Here is a 26935-nt window from a genome sequence, read left to right as displayed (position 1 = left end):
CGTCAGACATGTATCTCTGATCTGTTCTGAATCTGACATTCAGAGGCTTGAGAGAGAACAGAGAGAACGCTCATTCAAATTGAGAAGGGATATTGAAGAAACATTGACAGCACCATCCTTTTGGAGTTCGTCTTTGCCATTTTCAAGATGTTTTTCGAGTGCCATGGTAAGGCCGTAAAATATTTTCTGACTCATAGGCGATTTGGTTTACTTTGATCCCCTTCAATGGTGTCACGATCCCTTTCAACACTGTGATGAAATGTCTTTCGCAAAATGGCAGACAGTCATGTGGCATCTGGTGTCGAGCTTGTACGTATTGCATCGCTTCGGTGGGTTTGTCCCAAATCTCATCCGATCCCTCTACTGTGCATTACTTTTGACCAGGGCCCATAGGGAAACCTATTGGGCTCCAGTTAAATGTTGTGCGCTATATTGGAAATAGGGTGTCATTTGGATCGCATCCTGTGTACACCAGATCTACAGGTAACTACCTAAATAATGAAAACACTTGAGTAAATGTGGGATACAAAGTATATTTATGGCAGGTGTTTCCACATGTGTGGTTCCTGAGTTAATTAACCAATTAATATCCCATCATGCTTTGGGTATAAAAATGCTGGGCAGGCCATTATTTTAGCTGCCATGGCTATGGGATGACAATGTCCCCATCCACAGGGAAGGAGTGGTCAATGAATGGTTTGATGAGTTTGAAAATGATGTTAAACATATGCCGTGGCCGTCAGTCACCAGATCTCAACCCAATTGAACTCTTATGGGAGATTCTGGAGCAGCGTTTTTAACCACCATCAACAAAACACCAAATGATAGAATTTCTCGTGGAAGAATAGTTTTGCATCCCTCCAATAGAATTCCAGACACAGTGCATTGAAGCTGTCGAATCCCCCCAGTAGAGTTCTATACCAAGGTGCATTGAAGCTGTTCTGGCTCATAGTGGCCCAACGCTCTATTAAGAGTTCATGTTGGTGTTTCCTTTAATTTGGCAGTTACCTGTATCTTTGATTTGAATGCTAGATGAAACTTTTATATGGACATTCCACAATTGAGAAATGTTTCTGGAAGGGAATGTCAATGCGGGCCTGGATGGTGCATCGAAAGTGAATAGTGTGTTCTACAACAGTACATGCAGTCTGCTTACCAAATGGTACCCTATTTCCTATGTAGTGCAATACATTTGACTAGGGCCCATAAGGCTCTGGTCAAATGTAGTGCACTATATATGGAATAGGGTGTCGTTTGTGACATAGGCATAGATTTACAACAATTGAACATAATACACATGAGAAAATGAAAACAGGACTTTTCGTGAATGTCTGTATTTGGTTTTGACAAGCATTCAAAGACAGTATATGTCTGTGTTGTCTGTATTCACTAACAAAGTTCTGCATGTTCATAATCTCATTATCTAAATGTTGACATCTATAACCAGGCCATCTTTTCTACCACAGCATTAAACACAACAAACAGTGCATTGTTAAAAAACAACAGCACATTTTATTTTCAAATATGTTCGTCCTAGTTAATCATGTGGAGGACTGCAATAGCATCGAATAGTCCCCGCGATATGCAACTGTTCAGGGAAGTCAGGAACCAATACACGCAGTCAGTCAGGAAAGCAAAGGCCAGCTTCTTCAGGCAGAAATTTGCATCCTGTAGCTCTAACTCCAAAACGTTCTGGGACACTGTGAAGTCCATGGAGAACAAGAGCACCTCCTCCCAGCTGCCCACTGCACTGAGGCTCGGTAACACGGTCACCACCGATAAATCCATGATTATCGAAAACTTCAACAAGCATTTCTCAATGGCTGCCCATGCCTTCCTCCTGGCTACTCTAACCTCAGCCAACAGCTCCGCCCCCCCCACCCGCAGCTACTCGCCCAAGCCTCTCCAGGTTCTCTTTTACCCAAATCCAGATAGCAGATGTTCTGAAAGAGCTGCAAAACCTGGACCCGTACAAATCAGCTGGGCTTGACAATCTGGACCCTCTCTTTCTGAAACTATCCGCCGCCATTGTCGCAACCCCTATTACCAGCCTGTTCAACCTCTCTTTCATATCGTCTGAGATCCCCAAGGATTGGAAAGCTGCCGCAGTCATCCCCCTCTTCAAAGGGGGAGACACCCTGGACCCAAACTGTTACAGACCTATATCCATCCTGCCCTGCCTATCTAAGATCTTCGAAAGCCATGTCAACAAACAGGTCACTGACCATCTCGAATCCCACCGTACCTTCTCCGCTGTGCAATCTGGTTTCCGAGCCGGTCACGGGTGCACCTCAGCCACGCTTAAGGTACTAAACGATATCATAACCGCCATCGATAAAAGACAGTACTGTGCAGCCGTCTTCATCGACCTTGCTAAGGCTTTCGACTCTGTCAATCACCATATTCTTATCGGCAGACTCAGTAGCCTCGGTTTTTCTGATGACTGCCTTGCCTGGTTCACCAAGAACTTTGCAGACAGAGTTCAGTGTGTCAAATCGGAGGGCATGCTGTCCGGTCCTCTGGCAGTCTCTATGGGGGTGCCACAGGGTTCAATTCTCGGGCCGACTCTTTTCTCTGTATATATCAATGATGTTGCTCTTGCGGCGGGCGATTCCCTGATCCACCTCTACGCAGACGACACCATTCTGTATACTTCTGGCCCGTCCTTGGACACTGTGCTATCTAACCTCCAAAAGAGTTTCAATGCCATACAACACTCCTTCCGTGGCCTCCAACTGCTCTTAAACGCTAGTAAAACCAAATGCATGCTTTTCAACCGTTCGCTGCCTGCACCCGCACGCCCGACTAGCATCACCACCCTGGATGGTTCCGACCTAGAATATGTGGACATCTATAAGTACCTAGGTGTCTGGCTAGACTGTAAACTCTCCTTCCAGACTCATATCAAACAAAGCCTCCTTCACTCACGCCGCCAAACTTACCCTAGTAAAACTGACTATCCTACCGATCCTCGACTTCGGCGATGTCATCTACATAATAGCTTCCAACACTCTACTCAGCAAACTGGAAGCAGTTTATCACAGTGCCATCCGTTTTGTTACTAAAGCACCCTATGCCACCCACCACTGCGACCTGTATGCTCTAGTCGGCTGGCCCTCGCTACATATTCGTCGCCATACCCACTGGCTCCAGGTCATCTACAAGTCCATGCTAGGTAAAGCTCCGCCTTATCTCAGTTCACTGGTCACGATGGCAACACCCACCCGTAGCACGCGCTCGAGCAGGTGTATCTCACTGATCATCCCTAAAGCCAACACCTCATTTGGCCTCCTTTCGTTCCAGTTCTCTGCTGCCTGTGACTTTATCTCCCTCACCAACTTCAAACATCTGCTATCTGAGCAGCTAACCGATCGCTGCAGCTGTACATAGTCTATCGGTAAATAGCCCACCCAATTTTACCTACCTCTTCCCCATACTGTTTGTATTTATTTACTTTTCTGCTCTTTTGCACACAAATATCTCTACCTGTACATGACCATCTGATCATTTATCACTCCAGTGTTAATCTGCAAAATTGTAATTATTCGCCTACCTCCTCATGCCTTTTGCACACAATGTGTATATATATGTATATATATATATTTTTTTTATTTTTTTTCTACTGTGCTATTGACTTGTTAATTGTTTACTCCATGTGTAACTTTGTGTTGTTGTCTGTTCACACTGCTATGCTTTATCTTGGCAAGGTCGCAGTTGCAAATGGGAACTTGTTCTCAACTAGCCTACCTGGTTAAATAAAGGTTAAATATTTTTATTTTTTTAAATGTATGATTTGTCGCTCTTTTCACTCCGAATCCTAAAGTTATGTTTTATCCTTAGCCTAGCCTACATAATTGTTCATCGCATTTATTCTAAACTGCCCCCCCCCCATCTGTCATTGTAAACAATAGTTTGTTTGTTCAGGTGCTTGATCTACCTATTACTGGCACTGCGGTGAGATATGCATGTGCCGGGCAAGGTCCTTTGCACAGCCAATGTATTTATACCCCATTATAATGACTTCGACATCAAAGCGTGTGAATCACAGAGACAAAATGAGAAAACCTATATTCTCAAGCACTCCCTTTGTTGACAACAAGCAGCCCATGAATATGCTCAAACGAAGAAGAGATAAAAGCACCGAAACAAAACAAAAGCCACCTCTTCTTTTGTTGTTTCTCTATGCGAAGCCCAGAACACCGGAGTAAATTGCACTCGAATGCAACACGTTTTAACTGGCTGAGTCCCAGAGAGCACGCCATTCCCTATGTGCCCTGGTCAAAAGTAGTGCACTATGCAGGGAATTATGTGCCATTTGTGACACAGACACTGGTCTTTCATGTCCACCTCCAAAGGGGCTGCTGGTTGGATTTCATAGCCCACATTGTCTTCCCTCTTCCCAGTTGTAACCACTCTGGGCTGAAGTGGCCCCTAGGTACAAATCTAGGATCGGCTTCCCCTCCCCCACCCAAATCATAACCGTCTATGAATTTAAGTGCTTACATTTCTCCAGTTCCTTACCTCAGCTTTTTACCGAAACAGCAAGGGGAAACATTTTGTTATTTTTTCAACTGTGGATTTCCCCTTTAAGTGTAGGATTGGGGGAGGGAAAGCTGATCCTAGATCTGATCCTAAACTTCCTGCCAGAGTGGTCACAACAGGAAAGACAGTGAAGTTGACCATAGATGCTGAAAAGATCAGAATCTATGGGCAACTTCACCATCTTCCCCGAAGATGAGGTATGGGCTGGATAATTGTAACCACTCTTAAATTCATAGACAGAGCTATGGATGCAGGGACTGACCATCTGTAATATCAACATTATAGTTTGAGCCATGTTTGGAGGCTATCCAGTGTTTGTTTACATTTACTTTGTTTACGAACATTGTGTATTCTGGGTTCAGATGGGGTACAGAATCTCATGAAGCATTTATAAGTAATATTCTTCAAGAATGAATGGGTACATACAGTATCATTAATTTATAAATCCAAAAATGGATGTAGCAACAACAGATTGCCCCTTTAAATCATAAGTGAGGAAATACAAAACCGACCCAAGATCGGCATCCAGAGGCAGCTTCAGGTACAGTTCAGCTTCCCCTCCCCTAATCCTAATTAACCATTAGTGGGGAAAAGAATAAACTGACCCAAGATCAGCATCTAGGTCTAACTTCAACCTACTCTTATATATTCAGATGGGCCAAAGGGGGCAGCGTCATCAGACAGGTGTCAGGTGACACCTATGAGGTCATCGTGGACCACACGTTCTTCACAGAGCCCGTCTCCTGTGAGGTCACCAATGCGCTGGGCAGCACCAACATCAGCAGGAACGTGGATGTCTACTGTGAGTAGTAATCCGCAAGCAACATGTGCAAGCACACACACACACACACACACACACACACACACACACACACACACACACACACACACACACACACACACACACACACACACACACACACACACACACTACTGTGAGTAATAATCCGCAAGCAACATGTGCAGGCACACACACACACACACTACTGTGAGTAGTAATCCGCAAGCAACATGTGCAAGCACACACACACACACACACACACACACACACACACACACACACACACACACACACACACACACACACACACACACACACACACACACACACACACACACACACACACACACACACACACACTACTGTGAGTAGTCCCCAAGCAAACAGACAAAGGAACCAAAACTAGCTAGCGACAGGCACTGCGAATCACATCTACCACTACATGGATAGTCCCAAATAGAAGGTTTGTAGATGTTAACTAACTGTCAACAACATTTCAACTAACTATCCACTAAATCCTTTCTCTAACCTTAATCCTTACCCTAACACTAGACCTAACCCCAACCTTACCCTTTCCCTCACTAAAATCATACACTCAACCCTAGCCCTTACCCTAACCCCAGCAAGTTGTTGTGTATCAACAGAGTTGCAATTATTTGTTTGTTGATACTGGAGCTTAAGTATCTGTAGATCACCTATAGGGACTATCCAAATCAAGTGTAACCATTTCTGTTCCTGTGGTTCCAGATGGGCCCAGAATGGCTGCTGAGCCACAGTCCCTACAGGTGGACCAGGGATCAGATGCTATCTTCAACTGTGCCTGGACAGGAAACCCCTCCCTCACCATTGTGTGGATGAAACGTGGCTCTGGAGTGGTAGGCATTGTAATCACCATCCTCCTTGTTATTATGCTTGTATTTCCAGTTGCTTATTGTGCAAGACCCATTAACCCTTAACCCTCGTACTACCGACTCGGGTTATTTTGAGCCCAGAGGCACATTTTTATCATAGCACAAGACTTTGCCAATCATCTTGTTCTTAATAAATATAAATTATTGTTTGGTGTTTCTGTATCAATATGGACTTTAAAAAAAATCTTGTCCCCCCTAAGCAGACACATCGATGGCCCTGAACAAACTTTATTTGACTCTATGCAAACTGGAAAACACATATCCTGAGGCTGCATTCATTGTAGCTGGGGATTTTAACAAGGCTCATCTGAAAACAAGACTCCCTAAATTCTATCAGCATATCTATTGTACAACCAGGGCTGGTAAAACCCTGGATCATTGTTATTCTAACTTCCACGACGCATATAAGGCCCTCCCTCGCCCTCTTTTCGGAAAAGCTGACCACGACTCCATTTTGTTGCTTCCAGCCTACAGACAGAAAGTAAAACAGGAAGCTCCCGCGCTCAGGTCTGTTCAACGCTGGTCCGACCAATCTGATTCCACGCTTCAAGACTGCTTCGACCAAGTGGATTGGGATATGTTTCGCATTGCGTCCAACAACAACATTGACGAATACGCTGATTCGGTGAGCGAGTTCATTAGAAAGTGCATTGGCGATGTCGTACCCATAGCAACTATTAAAACATTCCCAAACCAGAAAACGTGGATTGATGGCAGCATTTGCGCAAAACTGAAAGTGCAAACCACTGCTTTTATCCAGGGCAAGGTGACCGGAAACATGACCGAATACAAACAGTGTAGCTATTCCCTCCACAAGGCAATCAAACAAGCTAAGCGTCAGTATAGAGACAAAGTAGAGTCGCAATTCAACGGCTCAGATGCAAGAGTTATGTGGCAGGGTCTACAGTCAATCAAGGAGGATGTCTTGCTCGCAGACAGACTAAATAACTTCTTTGGTCACTTTGAAGACAATACAGTGCCACTGACACAGCCCGCTACCAAAAACTGCGGACTCTCCTTCACTGCAGCCGATGTGAGTAAAACATTTAAACGTGTTAACCTTCGCAAGGCTGCAAGCCCAGATGGCAGACCAGCTGGCTGGTGTGTTTACGGAAATATTCAATCAATCCTTATCCCAGTCTGCTGTTCCCCCATGCTTCAATAGGGCCACCATTGTTCCTGTTCCCAAGAAAGCTAAGGTAACTTAGCTAAATGACTACCGCCCCGTAGCACTCACTTCCGTCATCATGAAGTGCTTTGAGAGACAAGTCAATGACCATATCACCTCCACCCTACCTGACACCCTAGACCCACTCCAATTTGCTTACCACCCAAATAGGTCCACAGACGACGCAATCGCAACCACATTGCACACTGCCCTAACCCATCTGGACAAGAGGAATACCTACGTGAGAATGCTGTTCATCAACTACAGCTCAGCATGTAACACCATAGTACCCTCCAAACTCGTCATCAAGCACGAGACCCTGGGTCTCGACCCCGCCCTGTGCAACTGGGTACTGGACTTCCTGATGGGCCGCCCCCAGGTGGTGAGAGTAGATAACAACATCTCCACCCCGCTGATCCTCAACACTGGTGCTCCACAAGGGTGCATTCCGAGCCCTCTCCTGTACTCCCTGTTCACCCACGACTGTGTGGCCATGCACGCCTCCAACTCAATCATCAAGTTTGCGGACAACACTACAGAGGTAGGCTTGATTACCAACAACGACGAGACGGCCTACAGGGAGAAGGTGAGGGCCCTCGGAGTGTGGTGTCAGGAAAATAACCTCACACTCAACGTCAACAAAACAAAGGAGATGATCGTGGACTTCAGGAAACAGCAGAGGGAGCACCCCCCTATCCATATTGACGGGACAGTAGTGGAGAGGGTAGTAAATTGTAAGTTCTTCGGCGTACACATCACGGACAAACTGAATTGGTCCACCCACACAGACAGCGTTGTGAAGAAGGCGTAGCAGTGCCTCTTCAACCTCAGGAGGCTGAAGAAATTTGGCTTGTCACCAAAAGCACTCAAAAACTTTTACAGATGCACAATTGAGAGCATCCTGTCGGGCTGTATCACCGCCTGGTACGGCAACTGCTCTGCCCACAACCGTAAGGCTCTCCAGAGGGTAGTGAGGTCTGCACAACGCATCACCGGGGGCAAACTACCTGCCCTCCAGGACACCTACACCACCTGATGTCACAAGAAGGCCATTAAGATCATCAAGGACAACAACCACCCGAGCCACTGCCTGTTCACCCCTCTATCATCCAGAAGGCGAGGTCAGTACAGGTGCATAAAAGCAGGGACTGAGAGACTGAAAAACAGCTTCTATCTCAAGGACATCAGACTGTTAAACAGCCACCACTAACATTGAGTGGCTGCTGCCAACATACTAACTCAACTCCAGCCACTTTAATAATGGAAATTGATGTAAAAAATATATCACTAGCCACTTTAAACAATGCCACTTAATATAATGTTTACATACCCTACATTAGTCATCTCATATGTATATACTGTACTCGATACCATCTACTGCATCTTGCCTATGCCATTCTGTACCTTCACTCATTCATATATCTTTATGTACATATTATTTTTCCCTTTACACTTCTGTGTATAAGGTAGCAGTTGTGGCATTGTTAGGTTAGATTACTCGTTGGTTACTACTGCATTGTCGGAACTAGAAGCACAAGCATTTCGCTACACTCGCATTAACATCTGCTAACCATGTGTAAGTGACAAATAAAATTTGATTTGATTTGATAATCAGAGGGTGGAGGTGAACCTGTTGCAGTGATCTTGACCTGATGGACAGATCACCTGCAGAGATGGAGCACCTGGTGTACTCGTCTATGGTTATAAGTGGCTATGACTATGTACAATATATAAAATACCTTAGATATATGCTTAGTCCCCAGAAAAATAGTTATTCTACTGCAGATGGTATTTAAATACCAGAATTCCAATAATACCTTCCAATATTCTATATGTTATATATATAATATATATATATATATTCTATATGTGCGACCTATGTTTCTTTGTTTGCTGTAACATTTGGTTTGAAGCGACTTTGAGGATTTGGGCATGCTTTTTGGAGCATCCTGCCATAGATCCTACCACTCCCATTGTGTCACTAGCAGCGATGCTAGCAGTGGGGTAAATAAAGAAGTCAAGTAAATAAAGAAAATGAAGCCATATTTTTGGTAATTATCTCAGGATCAATTGGTTAATTGCTTTTTGTCAGTAAAATTAAGTATATTTCAAATGTTGGTGTACCGCCCATTTTTAAATTCATATTTATTTCAATATTCTAAAAACTAAATAATACTACAATCATATGAAGGTAAATCTGCTTTTTATTATAAGTGTGAATTGTACTTTGGAAAAAAGCTGCACATTATTTAAGGGGAAATGTATATTTTTGTTTGAGAGAATATGCTAATTAATTGTACTTTTACTAAAATAATGGTCTGTTTTGGTTGAAAAAAAATTCTGATAACATAATGTACATGTCTAATTACACTGAGTGTACAAAACATTAGGAAAGGCTATGATCCCTTATTGATGTCAGCTGTTTATATCCAATTCAATCAGTGTAGATGAAGGGGAGGAGACAGGTTAAAGAACCATTTTTAAGCCTTGAGATAATTGAGACATGGATTTTGTATCTGTGCCATTCAAAGGGTGAATGGGCAAGACAAAATATTGAATGAGGTATGGTGTACGGTTTGAGTGTGTCAAGAACTGCAATACTGCTGGGTTTTTCACACTCAACAGTTTCCTGTGTGTATCAAGAAAGGTCCATCCCCAAAGGACATCCAGCCAACTTGACACAACTGTGGGAAGCGTTGTCCTCAGCATGGGCCAGCATCCCTGTGGAACACTTTTGACACCTTGTAGAGTTGACAAATGTAGGCTTTTCTGAGAGCAAAAGAGGATGCAACTCAATATTACGAAGGTGTTCCAATGGTTTTGTAAACTTAGTGTATGTTTTGATTAGAATTAAGTTTATATTTTACTATGATTGTTTCCCAATAGTTTCTTCTTGGGGTCAAAATGACCCTGGTTTGAAATCCATGTATGTTGGTAGCATGAGGATTAAGGGCGATAAAGTAATATATTATATTCTACAGTGCCTTCGGAAAGTATTCAGACCATTTGACTTTTTCCAAATTTTGATAGGTTACAGCCGTATTCTAAAATTGATTGAATTGTTTTTTTTTACTTGTCAATCTACACACAATACCCTATAATGACAAAGGCCCCCCCCCCAGAAATGTAAAATTTTTACTATCATATTTACATAAGTATTCAGATCCTGTATTTGCAGATCCTCTCAATCTCTGACAGGTTGGATGGATAGCATTGCTGCATAGGTATTTTCAGGTCTCTCCAGATATATTCAATCGGGTTCAAGTCCGGGCTTTGGCTTGGCCACTCAAGGACATTCAGAGACTTGTTCCGAAGACACTCCTGCCTTGTCTTTGCTGTGTGCTTTGGGTAATTGTCCTGTTGGAAACTGAACCTTCGCCCCAGTCTGAGGTCCTGAGTGCTCTGGAGCAAGTTTTCATCAAGGATCTCTCTGTACTTTGCTCCATTCATCTTTGCCTCAATCCTGACTAGTCTCCCAGACCCTGCAGCTGAAAAACATCCCCATAGCATGATGCTGCCACCACCATGCTTCACTGTAGGGATGGTGCCAGGTTTCCTCCAGATGTGACGTTTGGCATTTGGTCCAAAGAGTCCAATCTTAGTTTCATCGGACCAGAGAATCTTGTTTCTCATGGTCTGAAAGTCTTCAGGTGCCTTTTACAGAGGAGTGGCTTCCGTCTGGCCACTCTACCATAAATGCCTGATTGGTGGAGTGTTCCAGAGATGGTTGTCCTTCTGGAAGGTTCTCCCATCTCAAGAGAGGAACTCTGGAGCTCTGTCAGAGAGACCATCAGGTTCTTAGTCACCTCCCTGACCAGGGCCCTTCTCCCCCGATTGCTCAGCTCTAGGAAGAGTCTTGGTGGTTCCAAACTTCTTCCATTTAAGAATGATGCACGGCACTGTGTTCTTGGGGACTGTTAATGCTGCAGAAATGTTTTGGTACCCTTCCCCAGATCTGTGCCTCGACACTATCATGTCTCGGAGCTCTATGGACAATTCCTTCGACATCATGGCTTGGTTTTTGCTCTGACATGCACTGTCAACTGTGTGACCTTATATAGACAGGTGTGTGCCTTTCCAAATCATGTCCAATCAATTGAATTTATCAAAGGTGGACTCCAATCAAGTTGTAGAAACATATCAAGGATGATCAATGGAAACAGGATGCACCTGAGCTCAATTTTGATTCTCATTGCAAAGGGTTTAAATAATTATGTAAATGTGATATTTAAGTTTTTTACATTTGCAAAAATTTCTAAAAAACACATTATGGAGTGTTGTGTGTAGATTGATGAGGAAAATAACTTTTTAATCAATTTTAGAATAAGGCTGTAACGTAACAAAATGTGGAAAAAGTCAAAGGGTCTGAATACTTTCCTAAGGCACCGTATGTTTTTCTGTTCTGTTTGTATTCTTTCAAATTGTTGCATTCTATTCAATTCTATTATATCCTGTCCTATCCTCTACTCTTTTATTCTAACATTAATTATATTCAATTTTACCGGTATTCTATTCAATTGTATTCTATAGCATAGAAGGTGACAAATAAACTTTGATTTGATTTGACATTCATAATGGTATTGGTTGAAAATAATATATTTTAGATGGTCCACTGCTTTCAGTCTGTCGTATAGGCAATTCCACCCATGCAGTTTATGTTGATATTATTGAGTTATCATACACTTTTATGCTGTTTATTAAAGCAGTGGCTCAAGTGGCTTTGCAGACATTAAGGTGCTGCCAACACTCTCCTTTTGGTGAGAGTAAATTGTGATGGGCTTATTTGAGGATTGGACGGTACTCGGCTGCAGTCTTGGGTTCAGAGACAAGCGTTTTATCACCTGCCTGACCTTTGACCTTTAACCCAACCTGACCTTTCGTGACCGTCCACAGGTGCTTAGCAATGACAATATCCTGACGCTCAAGGCGGTGAGGCAGGATGATGCTGGGAAGTACGTATGCCGGGCGGTGGTCCCCCGAGTTGGAGCTGGAGAAAAGGAAGTGTCCCTCACTGTGAATGGTAAGTGCACTTCACATCAGGATTAATGCCAAATTCATTTCCAAGCTGGATCCCACTGGGCAAAGACGTCAGTTCAACGTCTAATTTTAATTTACATTTGGTTAAGTTGTCAACTAACATGAATTCAACATGTCATTAGATTTAGGTTAAAAGTTGGGTGACGAAAAACTAAATTCCCTTCAATAATTGGCCTTTTAAAAATCCAATCAGTTTTACACATTGATTTAACCTCATCGCAAAACATTTTGGGGTTGAAATTACGTGGAAACGACATCCATTCAACTAGTTTTTGCCCAGTGGAATGTGGAAGCTGTTCCAAGCTCAGGGACATGTTTCAGGCGAGCTGGACTCTGGGAAAACAAAGTAAAAGCAGAGACATATTTACAATAGTGGTGTCAATATCAGGGGGTCATAGGTCATAGTGTAGTTTGCTTTTAACTGGGAGAAGAAAAGCATGGATTTGATCACAGCAAGGACTGTAATTTAGTAAGTAAAAATTAACTGTGACTGTTTAGATGTAATGCTATCATCTGTCATATCAAGATAGCCGTCAATCATCATTGATACCTGATACTATCATAATATCGCTCAACCCTACTCCTATTATAGATGCACTCCCCTACATATGTATTTGGACACTGAAGCTAAAACATTTAATTTGATTATATACTCCATCATTTTGTATATGAAATAAAAGTTTTTTTATGAGGTGAAAGTACAGAATGTCACCTTATATTTGAGGGTATTTTCATACATAGTGGGGCAAAAAATGATTTAGTCAGCTACCAATTGTGCAAGTTCTCCCACTTAAAAAGAGAGAGGCCTGTAATCATAGGTACACTACTATCATAGGTACACTTCAACTATGACAGACAAAATGAGAATAAAAATCCAGATAATTACATTGTATGATTTTTAATGAATTTATTTGCAAATTATGGTGGAAAATAAGCATTTGGTCACCTACAAACAAGCAAGATTTCTGGCTCTCACAGACCTGTAACTTCTTCTTTAAGAGGCTCCACTCGTTACCTGTATTAATGGCACCTGTTTGAACTTGTTATCAGTATAAAAGACACCTGTCCACAACCTCAAACATTCACACTCCAAACTCCACTATGGCCAAGACCAAAGAGCTGTCAAAGGACACCAGAAACAAAATTGTAGACCTGCACCGGCTGGGAAGACTGAATCTGCAATAGGTAAGCAGCTTGGTTTGAAGAAATCAACTGTGGGAGCAATTCTTAGGAAATGGAAGACATACAAGACCACTGATAATCTACCTCGATCTGGGGCTCCACGCAAGATCTCACCCCGTGGGGTCAAAATGATCACAAGAACGGTGAGCAAAAATCCCAGAACCACACGGGGGAACCTAGTGAATGACCTGCAGAGAGCTGGGACCAATGTAACAAAGCCTACCATTAGTAACACACTATGCCGCCAGGGACTCAAATCCTGCAGTGCCAGACGTGTCCCTCTGCTTAAGCCAGTACATGTCCAGGCCCGTCTGAAGTTTGCTAGAGAGCATTTTGATGATCCAGAAGAAGATTGGGAGAATGTCATATGGTCAGATGAAACCAAAATATGGCTTTTTGGTAAAAACTTAACTCGTCGTGTTTGGAGGACAAAGAATGCTGAGTTGCATCCAAAGAACACCATACCTACTGTGAAGCATAGGGGTGGAAACATCATGCTTTGGGGCTGTTTTTTTGCAAAGGGACCAAGACGACTGATTCGTGCAAAGGAAAGAATGAATGGGGCCATGTATCGTGAGATTTTGAATGAAAACATCCTTCTATCAGCAAGTGCATTGAAGATGAAATGTGGCTGGCTCTTTCAGTATGACAATGATCCCAAGCACAAAAGTCCTACAATGTGATTTTCTGGATTTTTTTCTCATTTTGTCTGTCATAGTTGAAGTGTACCTATGATGAAAAGTACAGGCCTCTCTCATCTTTTTAAGTAGGAGAACTTGCACAATTGGTGGCTGACTAAATACTTTTTTGCCCCACTGTATCTCTTTTACTGTTTAGAAATGAATGCAATTTATCTATCTAGTCCCCCCATGTGAAGGTGTCAAGTATGGTCAAATTCACTTATAGTGTATTACGTTTACTCAAAACTGTAGTATTTGGTCCCATATTCCTCACACACAATGACTACATCAAGCTTCTGACTCTACAAAATTGTTGGATGAATTGGTAGTTTTGGTTGTGTTTCGGATTATGTTGTGTCCAATAAAAATGAATGGTAAAATATGTATTGTGTCAATATGGAGTCACTTTTATTGTAAATAAGAATATAATATGTTTCTGAACTCTTCTACATTAATGTGGATGCTACAATGATTACGGATAATCATGAATGAATCATGAATAATGATGAGTGAGAGAATTACAGATGCACAAAGATCATGCCACCAAAATATCATGTCACCATTACATTATTAGAGATTACATTATTTGGGTGGTATGATCTTTGTTCCTCTAACTTTTTCACTCATCAGTATACACGATTAAGTATTTAGTATACACGATTAATTCATTATTATTATTATAAACATGGTAGCAATCACATTCATCTAAAAGTGTTAAGAAACATATTTTATATACTATAAAAGTGACTCCAAAATGACACAATACATCATTCAGTTCATATTGGGCAAATTAAATCTGAAACACAACCAAAACAAACTGCAAATGCATCCAACAAGTGTGTAGAGCCATAAGCTTGATGTGGTAATTGCATGCTAGGAATATGGAGCTGATCATTTTTGAACAGTAAAACAGATATCTATGAAAATACACTAAAATAAAAGGTGACATTCTGTACTGTCGACTCATATGAAACATTTGATCTTAAAATCCCTGGCTAAAATAAATGCGACCTCAGAATATGTGATTTACAGTTTGAATAAAGTCCAGTGTAGTTCTTTGAGGGACGTCGTGGTATCTGCTTGAGAGGGAATATACACGGCTGTGACTATAACCGGAGAGAATTCTCTCAGGAGGTAATACGGTTGGCATTTGATTGTGAGGTATTCTAGGTTGGGTGAACAAAAGGACTTGAGTTTCTGTATATTATCACAATCACACCATGAGTAGGGAATCATGAAACACACACCCTCGCCTTTCTTCTTCCCGGAGAGAGAAACAAAGTATGTTACAATCCCTGATGTCTCTCTGGAAGGAGATCCTCGCCCTGAGCTCCTCTACTTCATCATCCAGAGACTGAACATTAGTGAGTAATATATTTGGAAGCAGTGGATGGTGTGCACTCCTCCTGAGTCGGACTAGAAGTCCACTCCAAATACCTCTTCTCTGCAAGTGGTGTTTTGGAGCAGCCTCTGGAATAAGCAAAATTGCCCTCGGAGGTACGAACAAAGGATCCAATTCGGGAAAGTCGTATTCCTGGTCGTAAATGCTGGTGAGTTACCGTCGCTCTGATATCCAAAAGTTCCTACCAGCTGTATGTAATTTCACACAAGAAATCTGGGGATAATAATGTAAGAAATAATACACAAAAAAACAAAATACTGCAAAATTATATATCATACACTGCATTTGAGGAACAATGGAAAAGTAATTCTCCATTGAAATTTGATCAACTTGTAAACTCACTTTTGAGAAAATCGCCTTTCAATGTTTTGCTATCTAGTGAAGAGCTCTTCTTCGTCTACACCCATTCAGCATCGTTCACACCCTCACCTTAAACCCACCCATCTTGTTTCACTCTTGAATCACACACTTGACGCTCTGAACAATGATTTTTTAACCTCTGGATAGCATGAAAACAGCCAAAACAGCTCTGCTGGCTATAATTTCATTATGCTTTCTTGCATACGTTTACTGACACTGGCCATATTCAACGGGTTTTGTACACACGTCACGTAACATTAGCTAACGAGCCAGCCAGCTAGTTAAACAACAATGAACAGTGCCAACAATGCCAAATTGCTCGGAGCTAACCAACCATGTTCAATGTTATCTAACTAGAACAGCAAACGGCTCTGGGAAACTAATTATAACATCAGCTAGGGAGCCAGCCAGCTAACGTTAGCTAGCTAGCTAACAATACACTTTAGCTTGAAATTACACCACTTTCAGTCAAAATTAGAAAACGTGTAATGTCTAAAAATGTAGCTAGCTGACGCTTGACTATCTTACCTGTATACATCATTGTGCATGGACACGTCTCCCTGTTAGGAATGCCATGCCACGGTTGCCCTTAGTTTGAAGATGTAATCCGGAGACAGGTGTTTCCTCCATCGCTTTAGCAATCATACTCTAATTCCACTGATTTCAAAGCTTGATCCTCCAGAAAGTGGAAAGCCACACGTATGCAGCGCCACTACACAATACCCTTTTAAAAATGCAGCGTTCGACAGGATTACCAACACAGACTGATGAGCTTCATTGGCAAACCAATTCATACTCCTCCCTTGGCATGTCCAAACCACTCATTATCTCAGCCAATCATAGCTAGTGCGAATGTTGCTCACTTTTTCTGTGGCTTAACAAACAAGGCTCATAATTTAACAATTTTATTCGTATTTACAGATACCTTAAAAGATTGTTATTAAATGCTGAGCTGTAATCGATGAACAATATTCTTACATAGGTATTCCTCTTATCCAGATGGGTTAGGGCAGTGTGATTGCGATCGCGTCGTGTGTGGACCTATTGGGGCGGTAAAAAAATTGGAGTGGGCCTAAGGTGTCAGGTAGGGTGGAGGTGATATGATCCTTGGCTAGTCTCTCAAAGCACTTGTTGATTACAGAAGTGAGTGCTACGGAGCGATAGTCGTTTAGCTCAGTTTCCTTAGCTTTCTTGGGAACAGGAACATTGGTGGCCCTCTTGAAGCATGTGGGATCAGCAGACGACTGGGATAGGGATTGATTTAATATGTCTGTAAATACAGCAGCCAGCTGGCCTGCGCATGTTCTGTGGACGTGGCTAGGGATGCCGTCGAGGCCGACAACTTTGCGAGGGTTATCTCGCTTCAATGTCTTACGTTGACCATGGAGAAGGAGATTCCAAAGTCGCGTCAGTGGCACTGTATTATCCTCAAAGCGGGCGAAGAAGGTGTTTAGCTTGTCCGGAAGCGAGACGTCCGTTTCGGCGATGTGGCTGGTTTCATCCTGTAGTCCGCGATTGTCTGTAGACCCTGCCACATACGTCTCGTGTCTGAGCCGTTGAATTGCGACTCCACTTTGTCTCTGTACTGACATTTTGCCTGTTTGGTTGCCTTATGGAGGGAATAACTACACTGCCTGTATTCGGCCATGTTCCCAGTCACCTTACCATGGTTAAATGCGGTGGCTCGCGCTTACAGTTTTGCGCGAATGCCACCACCTATCCACCGCGACTGTGGAATCTCCTTCTCTGTGGTTGACGACAGACATTTTAGCGTGATAACCCTCTCAAAGTTCCCGGCCCAGACGGCATCCCTAGCCGCTTCCTCAGAGCATGTGCAGACCAGCTGACTAGAGTGTTTATGGACATATTCAATCTCTCCTCATCTGAGTGTGCTGTCCCAACTTGCTTCAAGATGTCCACCATTGTTACTGTACCCAAGAAAGCAAAGGTAACTGAACTAAGTGACTATCACCCCGTAGCACTCACTTCTGTCATCATGAAGTGCTTTGAGAGGCTAGTTAAGGATCATATCACCTCTATCTTACCTGACACCCTAGACCCACTACAATTTGCTTACAGCTCCAATAGATCCACAGACGATGCAATCACCATCGCACTGCACACTACCCTATCCTATCTGGACTAGAGGAATACTTGTGTAAGAATTCTGTTCAATGACTATAGCTCAGCATTCTTTTACTGAGGAGTGGCTTCCGTCTGGCCCCTCTACCATGAAGCCCTGGTCGGTGGAGTGCCGCAGAGATGGTTGTCCTTCTGGAAGGTTTTCCCATCTCAACAGAGGAACTCTAGAGCTCTGTCAGAGAGACCATCGGGTGCTTTGTCACCTCCCTGACAAAGGCCCTTCTCCCCCGATTGCTCAGTTTGGCTGGGCGCCAGCTCTAGGAAGAGTCTTGGTGGTTCCAAACTTCTTCCATTTAAGAATGATGGAGGCCGCTGTGTTCTTGGGGACCTTTTTTTAATTCTTTTTTTATTTCAAACCAGGTAGGCCAGTTGAGAACTGCGACCTGGCCAAGATAAAGCAAAGCAGTGTGACACAAACAACAACAGAGTTACACATGAAATAAACAAACGTACAGTCGGTAACACAATAGAAAAAAGTCTGTATACAGTGTGTGCAAATGGCGTGAGAAGGTAAGGCAATTGGGACCTTTAATGCTGCAACATTTTGTTGGTATCCTTCTCCAGATCTGTGCCTCGACACAATCATGTGTCGGAGCTCTGTGAACACTTTCTTTGACCTCATGGCTAGGTTTTTTTCTCTGACATGCACGGTCAATTGTGAAACCTCATATATACAGGTGTGTGCCTTTCCACTACAGGTCGACTCCAATTTAATTGATCATAGAATAAGACTGTAATGTAACAAAATGTGGAAAAAGGCAAAAGGTCTGAATACTTTCCGAAGGCACTGTATGTGTGTTATCTGAAAGGGAAAAAACAGTCATTGTCAATTAGCGTTCGATAATATAATCAGCAGAATTGACAATGACTTCACCTTGACTGGAATGAGCACCAGAAATAAACAACAACACAGGATACATGTCATTAAAGGTGAAAAAAGCGATTTAACACATTTTTCAATCGATCTAAACTCCCAGCCTTACAGCTGGCCAAGGTGAAATGAAAATTTATTGCAACCTTTTTTAACTAATCAATAAATAGATCTAGAAAAACAAAGACAGTTGTTTACTATGCCTGAAGACCGTGCAAGTCAGGCAATCGATGGCGAACTCTATCAACTAACTCCCCCGTACAAGCACAATTTCTGAAGATGGGAGGTCATCATAGAATTCATGGCACAAGAATAGCAGGTGCGTAGGTATTCACAAAATGGCTGACCTTAAATTGTACTTTTTTCTCTCTCTCCCTTGCCAAAGAGGCCGTCTTATTGTCTGCTCTCAATGCAGGTTTAACCAGTCAATGAGAAATAGTTCTGGAGGCATGTAGACAAACTGTTTTGATGTAATACAGTTCTGCTGTAGCGAAGCAATAAGAGAGAGAGGTTTGGCATGTATGAATATCTCCTTCCTTATGAAGGAGGCTTTTTCTCTCATTGAAGCTTGTGTCAGGAAGTCCATTATTTGACGAACTGGAAAGGTGTAGCATTTGGCCAAAGGGTTTTCTCGCTAAACCCACCCATCACCATCATTTATGAAAGGAGGCTGATTGGACAGGTTATGGTTAAGACTGATAGTGTAAAATAAAACAATGGTGAAACAGAGCATATCAGTTTAGATTCCAGGCTGGTGAATCTTCAAATTCAATCACAAACAAGTAACACCCTTTCTCCTCTTCTCTTCTTTCATTTTTGCATTTACATTTGAGTCATTTAGCAGACATTCTTATCCAAAGTGATTTACAGTTTCATCTTAAGATAGCTGGGTGAGACAACCACATATTGCAGTCATAGTAAGTACATTTTTCCTCAATTAAGAACATGCTGGTGCTAGTATGAAACGACAAGTGCGATTATTTTATCCTCTTCCCATCCCCTCCCCTTCTCCATTAAATACACCCACCCTGTCTACCTCCTCCGGTAGATCAGGAGAGCTGCTCCAAGGCTGAGGCTGGGAGATAAAGTCATCTAATAATAGCACTCATTTGCACTTCTCCGTCCCTTGTCAGATCTCTCGGACTCCCCACTCCCTGTGTGAATACATTGGGCTGTATAGAGAAGCCCATTTTGCACTGGAAAGTCACTCTCCCTCAGAAAAAACTGTTTTTTGTTCCTCTCCATATTTTTTACTACTACTAACAATTATAATAATAGTACATTTAATTTGTATAGCGCTTTTCATTACAGAGTTATCTCAAAGCTATACATAAAAACAACATACGTTTAAATCAAGGCAGATAAAATAGCAATAGTGTAGCAATAGTGTTAAATACATTTTAGATTGGGGCTAAGACTATGAAAAAGATAGTTTGTGGAAGAAGGTTTTAAGGCCCGTTTTAGAAGTTCTGAGTGTTGGACCAGCTCTCAGATGGTCAGGGAAAGCATTCCATAGGCAAGGGGCACGGGAGCAGAAGCTTGTGTCCCGCATACTTCAGAGACATGTCTTGTGGACTTGAAGCAGTAGGGAGTAGCTGGAGAGGAGAGTGCGAGTGCGAGATAGCTCGTGATTGAGATGAGGTTGGTGATGTGGGTGGGGCTCAATCCATTCAAGTCTTTAAATACAAGCATGAGAATTTTTAAGTCAATGCTTTAGTGATATGATCTGACTTCTTGTAATCCTAGAGAAGATGAAGGCATGGGTGAGTTTCTCTGCATGTAGCAGGGAGAGTGATGGTATGAACCGGGCAAGGTTTTAAGGTGGAAAAATTATGTTTCACATATTGGTTTTATGTGGGCATCGAAGGACTTCAAAGGACAGGATCAAACTTCCTACGTTGAAGATGACAAAGGACAGGGGGATGGCCTGGCCGTTGATTGTAGGGCAGATGTTTCCAGCACTAGTGACCTATTTGGGTGTCCCAATAAGCACAGCCTCAGTCTTGAAGCCCTGATGTCCATTAGGCAGCTGCTGAGTTTTGCTAGGGCAAGGATTGTTTCTCGTTTGGTGTTAATGTAGACCTGGGTATCGTCAGCATAGCAGTGGAAGTTGATGTCATAATCTCTGAGGATTTGTCCGAGATGGAGTATGTAAATTAAAAACAGGCCAGGCCCCAGCGCTGACCTCTGTGGGACACCACATGTGACAGCAGACTCCTTTGATCTGGACTCTACAATAGTAATGTATTGCTTCCTAATGGAGAGGTAGGAGGAGAACCAGTTCAGAGCTATTCCAGAGACAGCGGTGTGCTCTCTGAGATACCACAGGAGGATACTGTGGTCTATGGTGTAAAAAGCAGCACTGACATCAAAGAGGAGGAGGATGCTAGGAGATCCAGAATCAACAGCCATCAATCAGTAGGTCATTGGTAACTTTAACCAGAGCTGTTTCGGGTGCTGTGCAAGGGCCAGAAGCCAGACTGGAAAACCATGTACAACTGGTTAGATGATAGATGTGATTGAAGCTGGTTTGCAACCACTTTCTCAAGTGCTTTTGATAGGAAGGGGAGGTTGGAGATGGACCTGTAGATGGATAGGATGCCCTGGTCAAGGTTGGGTTTATTCAGTAAGGTGGTGACTGGAGCTGTTTTGAAAATCGATGGTGTCTCTCCCATCAGCAGGGAATTGTTGATCAGTTTGGTGCCAAACATAAGCGGGCTAGATTAGCAGGTTTTGAGTAGGGTATAGGGTTAAGGGAGCGGGGGCCTTTATTTTAGAGATGATTGACTCCCCAACAGCAGATGTGACTTCTGTAAAGTTGCTGAAGGGAGGGGCAGTCTGAGTTGGGGTTTCAGGTGGTGGGGTGCAGGCCATCTTAGAGGCTTTGATGTTTGTCCTGATGGTGTCAATCTTTGTCTTGACAAAATCTGAGTAGCTATTGCACTGCTCAAATGAGGCTGCAGTAGAGCAAGGTTGAAAAGGCAGTTGATGATAGAGAACAGGGTTCTGGGGTTACCTTTGTTATTGTCAATCATGGCAGAGTAGAAAGCTGATCGTGCTGCTTTTAAGCAGAACCTGGTAGTCTTTATAGGCCAATCGGTGGACAGTGAGGCCCTCCTTCCTCCAAAGTTGCTGGGGGCGATGAGTCTTCATTCTGCGCAGTGAACCAAGGAGATGACCTCTGGGGCAAGGATGTTCAGCGTATTACTCAGAGTGCTGTTATACAGATTGACCATGTCATCGAGGACCAGTTCACTGTAGTCAGATGTGTTCCTGAAAGAGGGGTGGGTTAAGTTTCTTCAGGTTGCGGAATTTAAAAGGTCCTCTTTGGGCAGTGGAGAGGAGTTGGAGCGGTCAGTGTCACAACCTTGTGGTCAGAGAAGCGTAGCTCAATGACACCCAAGTCAGAGGCAGGGACATTGCCAGTGATAATGAGGTAAGAGGATTTGGGCTGGAACATTTACATGTTGCACAAGGTTTAGCCGGGGGGAAAATAGACATTTCTGTTGTTTTAGAGTGTACAACATTCTGCAGGAATGCAGTTGCAAGAATAGCAGCCATTTTAGGAATGCAATGGTAACTGTAATTGGTAGCTGTGGTGGACAAATAAAACAGTATGTGGACGAGGCTGTCATTATATTATGATGATACTTCTTCTGCTAAAAAGCATTACAAACTACAATAATTACCTGAAAAAAAATCATTGTTACTTCAAAAGAAGTCAGGTATTATTTCCTCCTCCCTTTATTTTACTTCTATTGATGCCTGTTTTGCTTCTGTAAACAGTGACACAGAATTCAGGCCCCTTGGTTTTGTTGAGTGAAATGTTGCTGCAGTTGAACGGAATTCATTTGTTGTTGTTGTTCTTCTCATAGTCAGCAGTTCTGGAATTAGCAAGAGCTCCTTGAGTTGGGAGTTGGGAGTCTATCATCGTCACATGTGTCAGTCAAAGGTCACACATTTCAAAGGTTTCCTTTCACAGGCACAGGAGAAGAAATAGAACTAATGCACAGGACAGCAAACTGGAATATGACTTAATTTTCTCTAGCCCTTAATCTAACACTTCCTCTGTCCTCTGCTGTCCACCCCCTTCCCTCCAACCCTTCTACATTTCTTAGTCTCTTTCTTTGCCTTTTAGCAATAACAAACAACCAGTTTTTCATCATGCCGGGAATCTCACCCAAAAAAAACAAATTAGTATCATCATGAATAATTGCTCATCTCCATTTTACTGTAAATCTATTATAATGCCTATGCCCTTCGCTGTCCCCCGCCGCGGCGCCGTTAAAGTGTGCCTTCTGATAGGCCAGTGATATATGTCAGTGTTTTATTGGAGTGATTGACTGGTTTTCCCTTGGCTTTGCTGTAGGTCCTCCCACTATCTCCAGCACCCAGACCCAGCAAGCCCTCTATGGGGAGAAGGGGCAGATCAAGTGTTTCATCCGCAGCACTCCTCCTCCCGACCGCATTGTGAGTCACTCATCCCTCCTTCTTTCTAAAAACCTTTATTTTAAAGACTGATTTCCTGAAGTTATATACTCTTGCGAAATACAGTGCCTTCAGAAAGTATTCACACTCCTTGAATTTCTACATATTTTGTTGTGTCACAGAGTGGGATTTGAAATGGATTTGTGTTTTTTTAATGGAATTACTGGAAAATGAAACACTAGTAGACAGTATCTTGATTAGATAAGTATTCAACCTGAGTCAATAACTTAGAATCACCATTGGCAGATATTACAGCTGTGAGTCTATCTGGGTAAGAGCTTTGCACACCTGGATTATAAAATATTTGCCCATTATTGTTTAAAAAAATTCTTCAAGCTCTGTCAAGTTGGTTGTTGATCATTGCTACACACAATTTTCATGTCTTGCCGTAGATTTTCAAGCCCATTTAAGTCAAACTGTAAATTAGGCCAATCAGGAACATTCAATGTCATCTTGGAAGCAACTCCAGTGTATATTTGGACTTGAGTTTTAGGTAATTGTCCTGCTGAAGGGGAATTTGTCTCCCAGTATTTTTTGGAAAGCAAAATACACCATTATGCAGCCACCATCATGCTTGAAAATACGAAGAAGAATGGTACTCAGTGATGTGTTGTCTTGGATTTGCACCAAACACAACCTTTTTGTATTCAGCACATAATGTATTTATTTGCCACAGTTTCTGTACTATTACATTAGTACCTTATTGCAAACAGGATGCATGTTTTGGAATATTTTTATTCTGTACAGGCTTCCTTCTTTCCACTCTGTAATTTACAGTATGTTAGTATTGTGGCGTAACTACAATGTTTTTGATCCATCCACAGTTAGCACCTATAACAACCATTAAACTCTAAATGTTTTAAAATCACTATTGGACTCATGGTGAAATCGCTGGGCGAAACCATCCAAACTGTAATTAATTACTGCACCATGCTGAAAGGGATTTTCAATATCAGTTTTGTTTATTCATTTTTTTACCCATCAACCAATAGGTAGATCTTTGTGAACCATTGGAAAACCTCCCTGGTCTTTGTACTTGAATCCGTGCTTGAAATGTGTGGGGTACAGAGATGGGGTAGTCATTTAAAAATATTTTTAAACATTATTATTACACACAGAGTGAGTCCATTCAACTTATTGTGTGACCATTTTTACTGCTGAACTTATTTAGGCTTGCCATAACAAAAGGGTTGAATACCTCTTCATTCTAAAGATTTCAGCTTTTCATTTTGTATTAATTTATAAACAATTCTAAAAACATAATTCCACTTTGACATAATGGGGTATCATTTGTAGATCAGTGACACAAAATACAAATGTCATCAATTTTAAATTCAGGCTGTACCACAACAAAATGTGGAAAAAGTCAAGGGGTGTGAATACTTTCTGAATGCACTGTAAGTTAAAAAGTAGTTTAACTTTGAAATATAAGCTACAAAGAGAAAACTAATTGGCTACAGTGCATGGTGTGTAATGCATTTTGACATCAGTATCTTCTTAAAGGGATCGTCCAAATTACACATTTACTTATTGGCTTCCTTGGCATTCCACAGCATGGATTGTCCTCTTACCTTGTAGACTGCTTACAGAGTAAGGAAACCAATATGGCATTTTGTAATTTGGGATAACTATCCCTTTAAGGCAGTGCAAACCAAGTGAATGAGGGAGATAGGAAAGTAGGTCATGTGAGGACAACCCTGAGGAATTTGCGTAGACTAATCAAGAATATCCTAATGAATATCCTATCCTAAGGTAAACAAGAGGGCATAGTGGTCCACAGAGAAAGAACTCATAGATATGTATGCTAGCAATGGAATACATCAAGGGTAGTGAAGGCAAGTGAATTGAAAATTAGAAGTCAGTCATCCTCATTTAGATAACAGCAGAATACCAAGCCGTTCCACAGCGGAAATGGGGGAATTCATCCCAACCCTGACCTATACTAATATGTTTCCTGTTCTGAGTGAAAGTTCAATCTAAATATGCTCTCTATGCCATGTGGCTCTATGTCACCATGTCACAACAGAAGAGGTTTAATGGCCCCAATTGAAGAAATCAGAGGAGTGATTGGTATGATTCCTCTGCGTCCCAAATGGCAACCTATTTCCTATGCAGTGCACTACTTTAGACCAGGGCCCATTGTCACAACTAGAGAAATATATAGACTTTAAAAAATGCTGGGTCAATAATGACCCAATTCTGTAACCCAGTGCTGGATCACTATAGTACATACCCAGTACTGGGTTATTTTGATTTACTTTCTTTGTCCCAACAGTGGTAATTATTTTTACTATTTTGCTGGGTTATTGTTATTCATGTCTTTTTGACCTAGTAGTGGATTATTTCTTCATTTATTGCTGGGTTATCATTATTTCGATTTTTCTTTACCGAGCAGTGGGTAATTTCTTAGTTTCTTGCTGCGTAATTTTTAAAACTTTCTCTATTACAGAATCTGCAAATCTTCTAAAAATAGAAACCAAAACAATGTTAAAACATTACTACACAGTCAATGAAATTGTTGAAAAGTGACATATGGCCAAACATGACAAATTGTAGACAAATTGGCCCCCCAAAAATTCAGCTATTAATTTCAGCTACAAAATGAATCCAATGCAAAAGATAAACAATAAATAAAGAACAAACAAATAAACAAAAACTTTTAAAATCACAGCAGCCACACCAGTTAAAGCTGAGGAATGGGGCTGAAGAAGAGTAACCACTTTACCCTCTACTCCCCCAAACCCTAACAACAGTGGTGTAGTAGAGGGTATATGCCGTATCAATGATTAAGGCATATGGAACAGATCAGAATGTTTAGTTTAAAATGTTGATACACTTTTATTTAGTCACATTCTAGGTGCAGCAATGTGCACACGGCAGAAGGCCTAGGCGCGAATGTTTCAAAATGCAATTTGCTTGAAAACACTTTTCTAAAATGCGCACCGCACATGCAAGAAGTTTCATGGACAGAGACGAACATGTCTTTTAGAAATGTGAAAAAGAGGGGAGATCTAAAGATGCAACAACAATTATGTGACTAGGATAATGCGTTTGGCTCCTAGACAATGAATGAAAACCAATGGAACAGGAAAATGCACATGAAAAAGTCTATATTAAAGAATTTCCTCCACGTTTCTATGGTGGGATTTTGGCTACAGGCTACTTTGAAGCAATGATATGACATGCCTCATAATATGAAGTGAAACGTCCAGGTTTCATACAATCAAGGAACAGGAAACATATAGTGATGCTAATGATAGACCATCTTCTGCTTTTCCAAAATCATTTTCAATTAAATGTTAACTAGCTACAAATTAGCTTATGTCTACCTGGCAGAATGATATCAGGATTCTTTGCATTATACCATTTGT

The 26935-nt window shown here is 41.9% G+C and overlaps 1 protein-coding gene across 2 annotated transcripts in view; it reads left to right on the top strand.

Annotated features, from left to right (window-relative positions):
- LOC135548857 (kin of IRRE-like protein 3) overlaps positions 1-26935 on the top strand; it is a 280617-nt gene that overhangs the window by 231350 nt on the left and 22332 nt on the right. For both annotated transcript variants that reach the window (XM_064978889.1, XM_064978888.1), the window contains exons 7-10: positions 5196-5344; positions 6071-6198; positions 12296-12422; positions 23446-23546. In XM_064978889.1, coding sequence (XP_064834961.1) covers positions 5196-5344; positions 6071-6198; positions 12296-12422; positions 23446-23546 — 505 coding nt within the window. The remainder of the gene's footprint in view (positions 1-5195; positions 5345-6070; positions 6199-12295; positions 12423-23445; positions 23547-26935) is intronic.

This window comes from Oncorhynchus masou, chromosome 11 (assembly GCF_036934945.1).
Source record: "Oncorhynchus masou masou isolate Uvic2021 chromosome 11, UVic_Omas_1.1, whole genome shotgun sequence".
Classification (NCBI taxonomy): domain Eukaryota; kingdom Metazoa; phylum Chordata; class Actinopteri; order Salmoniformes; family Salmonidae; genus Oncorhynchus; species Oncorhynchus masou.
The sequence above is the reverse complement of the archived record's forward strand: the minus strand, read 5'-3'. Positions and strand labels throughout refer to the sequence as shown.